Here is a 13,409-nt window from a genome sequence, read left to right on the forward strand (position 1 = left end):
TGAAGCATTGTATAATCTACCGCCCACAAGTGAAGGCTTTCTCTCTGTGCCACATTCATCATGTCTTAGCCTGTGCCTATCTGGTTAAAATCTAAGAAACAATAATGAATACTGCTACACATTTTTCTCTCACTTTTTCATGTAGCAAATAAATTATTATTCCTTCTTGAAATTATACTGAAGCTGTTGTTCTACTGAATTTGTGAAATATGTGAGCCACATGGAGTCTCAAGAACCGCACTCAAATAAACAGAATGCTGCATTTCCCAAAGGACAGTAAATCAACAGCTTCATTGGCAATTTCAAAAATGAGACCTGGAATTACTCTAAAAAGTGTTCTGGTCATTTGTGTACAAATATTTTCCTACAGTAATGAGCAAATATTTACTTGCTCTATCTTTAAGATAAGTTCTTAGTACTTACAGACAGAACGTATAGCCTTACAAGATGCTTTAAGACCAGAAAAAAGCTAAGTTCATGAAGAGCACTAGCCACAAATATTCTCAGAGCAATTCTAGTCCTAGTTGACCTTGAGAAGGTGAAGTCCATCAACAGCCTGCACACTCAGCTGCTTTCTTCCACTCTGCTGATTTTCTCTTGGGAGAGAAAAACTGTAGAGGTGCTATCAGTTGAAGTGCTACCAGCTGAGGTGCTACGAGCGATGTTCCCCCTACCATGTCTGCATGGTCTAATGTTTACTGCCAAGAGCCCCCAAGGGACAATGTCACCCACAGGAAGGTTCTGGGCCCCCTGCAGTAGTGCAGGTGTCATTAGACCAGTCCTAGATAGCACACATCTTTTTGAGAGATGTCCCATCTTGATTTCAATCCTCAGGTACAGAAAATCAACCACATCCCATAGTACATTATCTAAACGGAAGAATCTCTATCACTGTTAAAAATATATGCTTTGTTTCCAGTCTGATTCTATACAGCTGTAATTTCTAGACATCGGATGTTTTAATGCTTGTTTTGTAGCATGGTGAAGAGCTTTCTACAAGCAGATACACAATATGCAGGTATTTATAAAACCTTGATCAATTTACATGTTAATCAGCTCCTCTACCTATTATTTCTGTTGTCTTTCTGATGACAAAAGAGTGAAGCAGACATCAGAAGTAAGGAAAGACAAATATGATGTCCCAGAGACCTTGATGGAATAAATCATCATAATTCTACCGAAGACGATAAAGTTACGCCAGCTGACATCAGCTGAAGATTTGGCTGTGTATCGCTATGGTTAGGTTGTTTGACAAAACATACACTAACTATTGTAACCTTTTGCCACGCAAGGCTTATTTCAGTGAGAAAATTCAGCTTGTAAAATATGGTGTTTTGTTTGTTTTTTAAGGAAAAGAAAGATATCCTGCAAGAATACGAAGTTGCTTAATAAGAGTAAAAAAAATATATACTCTAACACAAGATGTTCCATGACCTTGGCTTTATGATTTGGTGGTTCTGATGCCAATAATTCACTGCAATAAAATTTGGGGTAGTAGCAGGTCTGTATAGCATAACAGTAAATTTTGATGTAAACTGAAGACCAGAGCCTGGTAATGAGGCACAAATGTGAAGTATTCACCAGAGACTAAAAGTATTTTCTACCACTGGCATGCAAGACAAGCTAGAAAAAAGTATCCAAGTGTGATTCAAATCTCAGCACTTAGGTTAGAAGGGGCAAATCTTTTGTGTTGTTATGAAAGTTATTCATCATCTTCATCAGAAATAAAAAATTTGTTTGATGCAACAGTTTGCACTTAGAGATGCCAAAAAAAATCAACTGTATAGGTCAGCTTCAAGATGAGTCATGAATACTGAATTTAAACTAATATGTACGAAACTGGTAAAACAAAATCTTTTAAATCCATCCCAGCTATAACAACAACAACCTCCTGTATTGGATTTATTAGCAGCTGTACTGTGAATAAGAAATACTAGTTTCATTCTACCTGAGATGAAAAATGAAAAAAAGAAGCAGATGTCTGCTTTCTTTCCTGTCATAGAGTGCCACATTTTGTTTAAGATATTCCTCTCTCATGGGCTGCATATCTAAAAAATATAATTCATGAAAAAGTATAATGTAATTGTTCGGGCTTTGATGAATTGGGGCATAATGTTAAATAATTATTCATTGCCTTTATTCCTCTGTCAAAGTCTAAAAAAAAAAAAGCTTTTTATTGCCTTTTTTTTTTTTTTTTACATAAGGACATGGGCCTTTGTGACATGCATTTTATTTTGAGCTAATGCTTCTATTATTCCACATCTGAATAATTCTAGCTGACATCATCTACTCTTCGGTGTCCTAGAACATCTTTAGCTCTAGTCCACTCCTACATATTTTATGCATTACATGAAATAAAATACCTCAAGATTTTGAAAATATTTATTTTAAAAACAGCAATGGAATTGTCTGTAATCACATTTTCTGGTCTGCTTTGAAAGCAGCATTATTCAATATGCCAGTGGTCTTTTCCATAAGAGCAACATATTAGAAATTCAAGCTGCTCTAATATATCTGAATTCATTGATATACTGCACTCCCTATAGACCTAAAGAAACTTTTTTGCTTCAGTTTCGTATGTCCTGCACATTACCTACTGATGTGGTGGTTGTCAAAACAGTTGTACAGTAGCCTTTGAATTCAAAGTGTGCCTTGACTGTATACTAAAAATGACAATAAACCCTGAGTATATACATTATGCTGGCTTTTGTTGCCAGCACCAATAGAGCATTTGGGAAATAAATCCCCTGATTTTATTGCCTTTTAACATCTTTTCTACTTTAAACTTCAAACCCAGAAATTTGAAGCATTTCAAGAAACTAGAATCTCTTTCATTTCTTTCTTGTAAATTTTCTACAGTATACCATCATGAACTACATTTTCAAAAAGATCAGCACAAGATTATAAATGAAAGCAATCCAAAAATAGGTTTGTTTTTTTTTTTTCTCTATGTAAAAACAGCATGGTGATTTTTAACCCTGGGTTTTGGGGAAAAAAGCAATCATGTATAGGTTACACTAAAGAAGCTGAAATGTCTATAACTTTGTTGATAAAATGAACATACAGTAAAACTAATTTTATAGAACGTATCCAAAAGCATTTTTACAGATAAACACACATTCTCACAGGGATGGTATATACATATATTTGTTTGCAAATGTTAGAAGGGTATTTCTTGCGGTCCTTGGAATAATTCAGGACAATCCATGCAAACAGAGAAGTGCTGGCAGGTCAAGTCCCAACTGGAACTGAACCAAACCTACATGGGGCTACCTTCAAATGTAGTGGATGAGGAAGGGAGCTTTATTCCATTATAAAGAAACAAATATGCCTACAGGACCATCAGGACGTCTTCCTTTAACAGCTCTATCTATCTATATTTTACTGGATCTACTTAAGAAGCGAGGGATAGAAGTCATGTCTGTTTTGAAGAAGGACTTCAGAGAGCTCCCACATGTAGCCGACCGTTCTGGGGCCGGACTGTGTGTTCATACCACTGTGTGTCACATTTTGCACAAGTGCTGTGGACTTCTGAACCCCCAATATCCAGATGTAGTAGGCATCTAAAGAAATCTGTATGTGACAGCACAGTATAAATTAGTGTGCATGTGTATATGCTTCTATGTCACCCAAGCAGAAAACAGAAATACACAAACATAGAAGCCAATATATGAACTGACAGCAGAATAATGAGAAAGAGAAATTTTAGTGACTCTTTTTTTAAAGTAGTGGGGGTGCAATAGGAAGTTCAATCAATCAAAAAGACTTCAAAGAAGGCTAATTCCAAATTTAAGTATCAGACACAGTAAATGGCAACAGGAAATTTTCATCTCCCAGCATTGTAAAATTTTTCAGAAAGAATTCCCACAGTGTAAAAAGCAGTAAGAAGCTGATCCCTAATAAGAATTCACTGAGCTGGTAGTGGGCTCTTATTGTGTGTGTTTAAGCACTTCCACAGAGGAGAATTCTTACAGAGCTTGGGGCAAATCCTGCAATCCTTACTCAAAGGGATTTCATCTGCAGCTTGGAGGGAGTGCTGTGCAGTACGAAACCAGGACTTCTAATGGGGGGAGATTTGAAGTGGTTTTAGGAGGGGTACATCCTCAATTTTCAATTTGTCCAAAATCACAGAAATCCTCATCTGAAAACACCTGGTAGTTGAGATGGAAGAAAAATGCTACAGTCAGTGTACAAATAATTTTTCTACTTTGTTTCTGAACTCACTGTGTTTCCTTTCTCTCTTCTGGCTAGCATTAATTAATGCTTTGTCTATAAAAAACATCAACTGAAAACTATTCACTCTTTCTAACACAGACAAAAAGGAAGGTATCATTGCTAAAATACCAACATGTGTTAAAAACTGGCTAAAAGGAAGAATGTTGAAAGTAAAAATAAAATAGACCAAATTCAGCCAGATGCACATTGCACTGCAGCTGAATTTGTCCCACTATAAGTAAAATTTGCTGAAGATGTGAAATTAATGAGGGACAGAGAACAGCCAACAGATTTATTTCTAGGAATAATTTTTCTAAAAATACTCATTGGTGCCCTGAAAAATTAAGCGAGATACATGGTTTCCACATACACTAAGCTGTAGTTTATATACTAGAAATTATATGGCACTGAGGGTTTAGATAGATTGAAGAAACTTATACATTATTTTCTATATGAGGCTATATAAAAGTGATTTAGGCAAGTACTTGTTAAATGGATCAGAGTTTGATGAGATAGTAAAAAGGAAACTTAGAGATGAATAACAGCAAGAGAAAAGAGTCATGCTGAAGAAAAAATGTAAAAGGTTCTGGAGTAAAAAAAAAGAGCTTCAAAGCTAAGGAAAGAATGCTAACTCTACAAAATCCTCTGTCTTTCTTTATCAATGGAAAGCTAAAAGGACAATGGGGCCATTCTGTTCACTGAAGAAGTCACTGAATTCACTGAAGAATTAACTTAAATTATCTCCCTCAAGTTAATTCCTCTCAAGTCATCAAATTCAAATCAGAGGAAAGATACTGCTAAACAGTGTTTGAACTGTAAAAAATTGCAGTGTTAACATCCTACCAGTTGTAATAATGTGAGATGTAGCTTAGTCCTCTTGACAGACAAGCCAGCTCGAGTTAAAAACTTTGTTGGTTAAGAGGCCCTCTTGTGTGCAAGGGGCATGCAAGTTAGGGATAACAGTTGACTCAGCCCACGATGCTTCAAGGATCATGGTTTATTTATTGAAAGTATACTCAGAAATTACTGTTTAAATTTAGTGCATATTTTCTTAGTTCTGAGTTTCATTTCTTCTGATCTACACTAAGTCCCAATAGCAAAATTGCCTAGCTATGTTATTCAGGTTTTTTGCATTTGTCCTCAATGCAATAATTCATTGTGATGATCTACAAACTCTCAAGGCCCTTTGTTCAGAGCTTGTTGCAGGAGGTTAACATGGAACATCAGAGCTTAAAAGAATGCATAGTTTTGAGTCATAGCCATAGCTCAAAAAAGGTCAATTCAATGAAATACTGCTTGTCTTGAGTGGAGTGTCAAGCGTTTCTCTTACTTTTCCAAGTTCCTTTTATGACTCTGATTCTCAGAATCCCACACAAGAGCTCATGCTCTTTAATGCATGCCATCAGCTTTGTCAAAATGCAAGTAAAATTCAAAACATTTCCACAAAGTATATTTCTCTATGAGAACTTGCCTCTCCCCCCTCCTCCCATTATTGAACATAACCCCGGGGTCAGATTCTGACCTCAAACACAAAGCGTGCAACATTGTAGTAAATCAATAGCAACTAAGCAGCATATAAGAAGCAGAGACTAACCCCTCTGCAGTAGGGCTTGTTGGACATCCTCAGAGGGACTGCAGAGCTCCTCGAAAACATGACAGCTTTATTTTAATTAAGTTGCGATAAAGCCCTGTGACAAAATAGATTTTTGTTGTAAACTAACTGTTTTCTGGCCACCACGGCCCCTGGCTCTGGGGCTGTTAGTCTGAGGGGTTGATGGGGAGCTGAGCTGAGATCCCTCAGCCCCCAGACCTCCCTATGCTGCCTCAGCTCCCAGGCTCCCAGGACTGACTTATCTTTTTTTAGGTAATATGATGGGGAGGTAGCAAACTGGAAGCCTAAACAGCCTCAGTTCCTGAGCACAGAGCCTCTCAGCTGGGACATAGGGCCCTAAGCCTCTGATGCTTCAATGAGAAGCTCAGACCCTTGGATCTCGAGACCAAAGATCTTCGACTTCGGCTGTCCAGATCTGCAGTTCCTGGGCCCATCTAGCAGAGTACCTGAAGTCCAGTGAGGCCCACACAATGCCAGGCGCCATCCTCTTCCATGGGATTTTTAACTCTTTGGCTTAGAATTGTACATCAACATGAAATAATCTTGTCTGGAGCTGCTGTGCAAGAAGTATACTACTTATGTGTAGAGCCCACTTGAAAATGTAACATGTAAAGTAGGTCTGCAGTTGTTGCAAGCAATTTAACATTGAAAGAACTGATTTATAATATCAAGCATCCCAAGATTACAGCCATAATGACTATCTGACAGGCTTTATAAGCAAATTGTCCAGTGATTTCAATTGGATTCTGGCTGGCTAAGGACTGGGAACTGTAAAAAGGCTATAAGATTTGGCCTAGAATCAGAAATAACATTTGCTGTTTTCCAAACGTGTGGTAAACAAGAAAGGAGATATTAAATTTTTGTACATCTCTCAGAACATGCAAATAAGAATTGAAAGAGCCTCATCGGACAAACACAGAACAACAGCCATCTGAATCCAAACCCTGCTCCAGCAGAAGTCAAAGCCTTGAGCCTTGTTTTGCCATTATTTACATCCATATAGAGTGGAAGTAATTCTACTGAAGGTGGAGGGTAACACTCTGGCTTTGACGAATTCAGCTGTAAAACCCCTACTGCCTCCCGTGGAGGGGGAATTTGACATAGGGAACACGATGTAAAATCCAGAGTCAGGCCAACTTGCTCCAAGACTTGGGTGGTGCAGGAACTGGCCTCTTGGAGGTTTTCACACAGGTCTGTATTTGCGCGATTTGGCAACTTAGAACAGAAGGGAAAGACTGAAAATGCTTACCACAGAGAGGGAATTGGAAAGCAGTGTCCCATCTTGGCCAAGCATGTTGGAAACTGTAATTTCAGGTAGATCCATGTTTTGTGGGTGGAATGGGAGGAGGCCATTGTGGTTCATGGGATGACACAGAGAGTGGTACCCAGATTCTATCTCATTCAAGTGCACCAGGGAGTGGTCAGGCAATGACGGAGGAGTAATAGGAGGTATGTTAAAATCTTCACTTTCAAGACTTGGGCCAGGAAAAGACTGGAAAAAAAAACCAACAAAGGGAAAGTGCTATGAAAATTATATGAATAATGATCAAGAATAATAATAAAACTCACACAAAACAAACAAAAAGAGCCCAACTCACACACTTCTAAGCAGGAGCTTGAGTTTAACAAAGAGAATATTTTAAACACCCATATATTATAACAGTGGAGTTGTACCATTATGTATGGAAGAAAAATTGCCTCTAAGGCATAAGAATCTCTGATACTTTCACAGCTTCCATTAGAAAGAGATTTTTTTTTAAAAGAAGCTGAATTCAAACAGATTTCAAGGGTCCTATTAAAATTTTCCAAGAGTGTTCATCTAGCTGAATACCTTTTTCATGGGAATTGTGGAAAAGGGAATGCAATTTATAAAATTAGCATTGGCTCAAAATGGTTCATAAGACTCCCTGCTACTCAGATCAAGAATTACATAGTGAACAAGAAAGATATTGCTTTTAGGCTTACAGGAGGGCCATGCATTTGTTTTGCTACAAAGAAAAACAAATGAATACAGAAAGAGTACATACTTTGTATGAACATACTTTGTTTTTATAAAAATACATTTATGGTGTCTCTAAAACACTGATATTTCATTTCTTAATCTATCAGTTCAATGATACATCCATTTTGTCAGTCATCTAAATGAGTTACTCCGTAAAGCAACTCCTTAGCCTCTTGTTGTCTGCTGCCATTAAGTCATCCAACTCAATCTGATTCAAGGAAAAGCCACAGGCAAAGTCAGAGTAATGCACCAAGGTGGATAATTGTTATTATTTATCTACATTCTTCATACAGCGGGTAGGCTCACTCAGGGAATAGGGGTGGGTATGCTTATATTTCTTAAAGGAAAACGGTGAGCAGGATTGGATACAAGATCCAAATCAAGAGTTAAAGGGATCCATTGCAGTGGTTCAGCCTGAAAACCTGCTCTGCTTTTCTGAAAACAGCCACAATTCTCATCTCCTTCGCAAGTGATCAGTCCCACACACACAGTCATAAGGTTTATAGCACAGAGACTCCTTCCACCCTTCCTGCCCTTCTGCAGCAACACAGCCCTGCTCTGAGCGCTGCTCTTGTTAATTCTGGAAATGCAAGGATTTAAATACAATCTGCTCCTGCAAAGTATCTTCAGGAAAGATGAAAATGAGGGCACAATTTCAAAGAGCAACTATTAGAAGAAAATGTTTTTTCCAATATAAGTTTGCAAATTGAGTATGGTGCATGAATTTTCATGCAGAAGGACCAGGGAAGAATCAATGCCCCATTATAAACAAAGGCCTTTTTCATTAGTCATCATAATAATACTGTTCTTCCAATGCCTGAGGTTACTCTCTGTACAAGCATGGACATAAAAACTTAAATCAAAGCAACACCAAACATTGTTACATGTTTTCAATGAGCTGCTGAACACAGAAGAACTTGCTGTAGTGCACACTGCCATAGTTCTGGTTGCTTTGCTTGTTTCCCTACAAGGATAACACCTTTGTTACCAAATACCTCAGTATGAAATAGAACAAGAAGGCTAGACTGCAAAGGCCAAAGTAAAATCCCAAAGAATGAAAGCAACGGAACAGAGAGAAGAAATGCCTTGGCAGTGATACCACCATCCTTATGCATGAGGACTTTGATTCTGCTCATGCTTTCCAGTTAAGTTTCTCACCTCCGGCACAGGAGTTTGCTCTTCCCTTGCCCCCAGTCTCTCCTTATGGGAAGCTGGTGTGAATCTACTGCCGTTTATAAGTCACAGTTGCCCCTGCTTTTAGAAGCCATGATGCAGCCATCAGTGGAGATGTGTCCAAGGGAGGAAATACAGTAAAAATAGACCCTCATTAAATGGGGGGGCAAAGGGAATACGTGGCAAAGGGAACACAACATATTTATTCAACCATGATGTATGAATTGTGCAAAACCAAATAAAAGTATTACGGACACTGTATAATTTTTTGCTAATTACCATTATATTAAATCGATGATGAAAAGAAAGGTGTCTAAAGTGAGCTGAAGGTCTAATACCACAACAAAAAAGTGGTGAGGAACAGAAATGAAGGAAGAGACAAGAACCATAATGCTCTTCTGGACCAGCACTATCCCACACAAGTACACTTCAATTCGGTTACTGTAATCCTGCTGATTTTACATCCATGTAACCTACAGCTACCAGGAGGGATTAATGAGCAGTGAAAAGAGGATATTTTGTGTTCAACACTGTCTTTTCTACTGTCCCAAAAGACTGATGACTTTGAAGAGTTTTCTTTCCCATGATTTTGCAGGTACAAAGATGTGTTAACATATTTTTTTTTCTCTCTCACTTTCCTACGGTGCAAATACCTTGTGCTGCATCTTAGCTGAACCAAGACGTCTCAATATCTTCTACAGGAGGAAGATAAATCTGCCCTTCTACTTCCCTTAAGCAAGAGTAGAACAAGAGTCTACAGTATTCTCTCACCACTTCTTTAACAAAAATGGACTTCAACTTACATTCACTACTAAAAGCAAATAGTCTTAAACCAAATATTGACAGGATGGGTGTCTACACCATTAATTTTGGGGGCATTCAGCAAGTCTGCTGTCTTATTTGTACACCCATCTTGCACGCCATGTGTGGATTGTCCAGCTTTTACTTTAGTTAGGCTTTGATTTGCTGTGTTTCAAATATGTCTAATTAGTAACACTTCAAAAGTGGTGGAAGCAATTGAACTGCCATTAGGACATTAGCTTCACTTATTAAAAAGAAAGTAAAACACTAGTTGCATAAAACTCCACAACCCATGTTGCATCATGTGTAGCTATATAATGTTATATATATTATATGGGCGAAGCATTTTAGGTAGACGGTTGTTCTCTGATTATTGCTTGCTAACCAGTTAGAGTGTATTTGATTCCATATTAACTACTGCCTCACTGTCCATTACATCTAAGATTCTTAAAGTAATAGAAGCAGTGTAATAATAACACACAAAACCAACATATAATTCAAGCATTAATACTTTCTGTAATGGTGGGGGGTTTTGTTTGGTTGGTTTTTAAGACATAATCTTTTTAACTACTTCAATAAAGCTAGGCAGAGTCCAAGCCACATGGTATGGACAGATATTTGAAAGCATCTGCAGAGCACCCTATTCAGCTATTCACCTATTATCAGCCAATTTGGTATTTCCATACTTAGTATATGTGTATGTAACACACACAGACATAACTTCTTCAGGGAAGATGCTTTAACAGTGATAGGGTTGAACTCCAGTTTGTCTTGTCCAGGAGTATGGTTCAGATGCTTCTAATGACTTGGCACACTTGCATATCAGACACCAAAAGTCCTATATACATTTGCAGCAAACCAAACGTATCCTAGAAACCAGGCTGTTGCAACTGCATGTGGAGGGAAGGAGTGAGGAACAGGGCATATGGTCGTCCTGCCAATAGCAGCTACGAACTTCAGACACCCATTCCTACAGTGCTACCATCTCTCCCCTCGCCATTGGGAAAGCCTTCTTGAGGAACTATCTGGAATCCCCTTGATGCAATTGATCCAGTGCTGGTAACTGGCTCTCCTGGAATGCCATGTTGTTACCTTCTTTCCCAAGAAGGGCAACTCCAGCACAAGGCCAAGCCCGAGGTTTTCCCTGCAGCAAAATCTCCCACTCCCAGTCTAGTCATCATCCTGTCCTGACCTCTGGGCTTTCTCAGAACTTCTCTCCTTCCAAACTAGCTATTTATCTGGAATTTCTAGTGAAAGCAGTTATCTACCATCAAAAGCAATAGGGAAGGCTACACTCCCTGTATACAATTCATAAGTGCAGCTCATATGTATTGATAAAAAATGGCAGCCTGTAGCTTCAGCTCTGTTAAGTTTTTCTTGGGGGTGGGGAGAAAGCTTAAGGTCTTCCCCCACCAAGGGTTTTTTCCTTCATAGTTGGCTTTACAATCAGCAGGACTTTTTCTATTCAGAAAGACAGGGAATAGCTCCTCTTCATTCTATATTATAATATAATTAATATTATACTAGAAATCTCCCCTTTTCACTTTTGAATTAAAAAAGAGAAGCAGTAAGTGCTTTATTTACTTCACCACAGAGCTTCTAGGAACTTGGCCAGTGGTTTCGCTTTCATCTCATGGCTGTGGGCATGGATGAGGTGTTTATCAGCTCTTCAGTTTAGGAGAACTACCTGGACCTTTATTACATTCCAGAAAGCCCTCTGCAAAGTAACACCATTAAACCCACTGCATAGCACTGAACAGACATAGGCTTTACATTTACTTTATTATAAAGAGAATTTTCATTACACCTGTATTTATTATAAGCAGATTTCAGTATATTTCAGATGGGAGCTACACTAGTGGGAGCCTCAGAACTGAGCATCCTCAAATTTGGGCTATTGACAGACACCAAACCATGAAAAAGCTGTTTGAATCAAGGATGTCTTCCCAAATCTAAAGGACAAGATTCTATGTTTCTCTTTAAATATTCGTGACATTTCTGCCTCAAATGATGGAAACTTCATAAAGCAGATATCTTTGAGATGCCCAATCTGAGATCAAGAGACCTCATTATCTATGTCACCTTAGCCTATAATTCTATGAGGAAAGCTTGCCAGAATAAAATTATATGAACACTTAACTCTGATTCACTGTCCCACCCAAGTCCAAGCTTTTGTTCCAAAACAATGACCTCGTGTTCCCCTTCAATTTATCTTTTATGCTACTTAGCCTAGCCAAATCCAGCAACAAACTATGGAAGGGGGGAAAAACTTGGGGGGGGGGTGGGGAGGGGTGAAGGTCAAAGGTCAGCTCTTTACTTTAGCAACACATAACTCAAATTAGGGCTAGGCATCCTGCTGTGCTAATAACACACACACATACATCTAGTATTTATTTTCAAAGAACGCAGATATGCATTGTTATCAGAAAAATAAGGGAAACGCTTGCACAACCTGCTGCATGAGAACTGAGGAAAAGGGAATAGGGAGAAAGCTGGAAATAAAAATAAAGCACCTTTGCTTGAGTAGTCTACAGTGATGAATGCATATTGGCCAGTAAATTGTACTTATGCTTAAAAGTAATTTTAACAGAACTTTAAAAAAAATTCACAGAAGGGAAACCAACCAAGATACCTCAAACAGGCTGACCACAAGAGGCAGCAGGCATTCAAACAACCAGTATAAATCCCTCTGGAAAGAGCAGAACTGTTACTACATGACAGCACAGAAGACAACATTCATGTCTCAGTGGCTCCATCAGCCATCGTGCATATACTCAACATAATCTGGTATTAGCAACAGTTCCTTAAAAAATAGGAATTTGCCTATAGATATTTAATTTAAATTAAATGAAAGGTACTGCCAACTATGTAGAGCGTGTCTTAATTTTTCATTTGCACCAAGGGTTCTGCATCTGAACTGTGGCGAGATGCCAGTTTTTAAAAGATAGATGCTTCAGGCTGTCTCCTCTTCTATTATTGAACACATTGTTACATAACTGAAATAGTTATGAATCAAGAGTAATGTGAAAACAATGAGCTCATTAATAAAGGAAAACCAGCAATGTACCTGATGCACGTTTGAAAGTTAGGATAATATATCTGACAGCAGATATTTCTAGGAGTTTTAATAGGATCAAACTTATCTCAAATTTCTAAGTGGAGGGCCTTCAGAAGCAAGTGTTTTTCAGCTTCTTTTGTCTCTGCATGAACAAGGCTTGATAGCTTGAGACTATAATGCATTACTGTAGGAACCTTCGGTCTGTTACATAAATCATCTTAACACTCAGCAAGAATTGTCCAACAGTGCCATTGATATGTTCAAGTCAATGATCCTGCAAACAATTTTTTTGTGTTTCTTCATATGGTAGAAAACAGCAATAAATCATATTCATTTAAAAACACACAATATACTAATTTATCAAGCAACAGCCATCAGAAATATATTACAGGGGAAAGTATAACTTTTTTCTATTGCGTTAATCAATTTCTCTAATTTACATTGGGTAAAGGGCAAAGCCTCTAGCAAAGCATTAATTTTCCAGTACCAGATGAATTCAGTTTTCAAGAAGGAGAATGAGCTGAAAATGATATTATTGATTTCAAACA

At 38.1% G+C, this 13,409-nt stretch overlaps 1 protein-coding gene across 1 annotated transcript in view; it reads right to left on the reverse strand.

Moving 5' to 3' along the window:
• TOX (thymocyte selection associated high mobility group box) overlaps positions 1-13,409 on the reverse strand; it is a 216,406-nt gene that overhangs the window by 79,998 nt on the left and 122,999 nt on the right. Inside the window, exon 3 of the mRNA XM_065629639.1 lies at positions 7,077-7,319. Coding sequence (XP_065485711.1) covers positions 7,077-7,319 — 243 coding nt within the window. The remainder of the gene's footprint in view (positions 1-7,076; positions 7,320-13,409) is intronic.

This window comes from Caloenas nicobarica, chromosome 2, assembly GCF_036013445.1.
Source record: "Caloenas nicobarica isolate bCalNic1 chromosome 2, bCalNic1.hap1, whole genome shotgun sequence".
Taxonomy (NCBI): domain Eukaryota; kingdom Metazoa; phylum Chordata; class Aves; order Columbiformes; family Columbidae; genus Caloenas; species Caloenas nicobarica.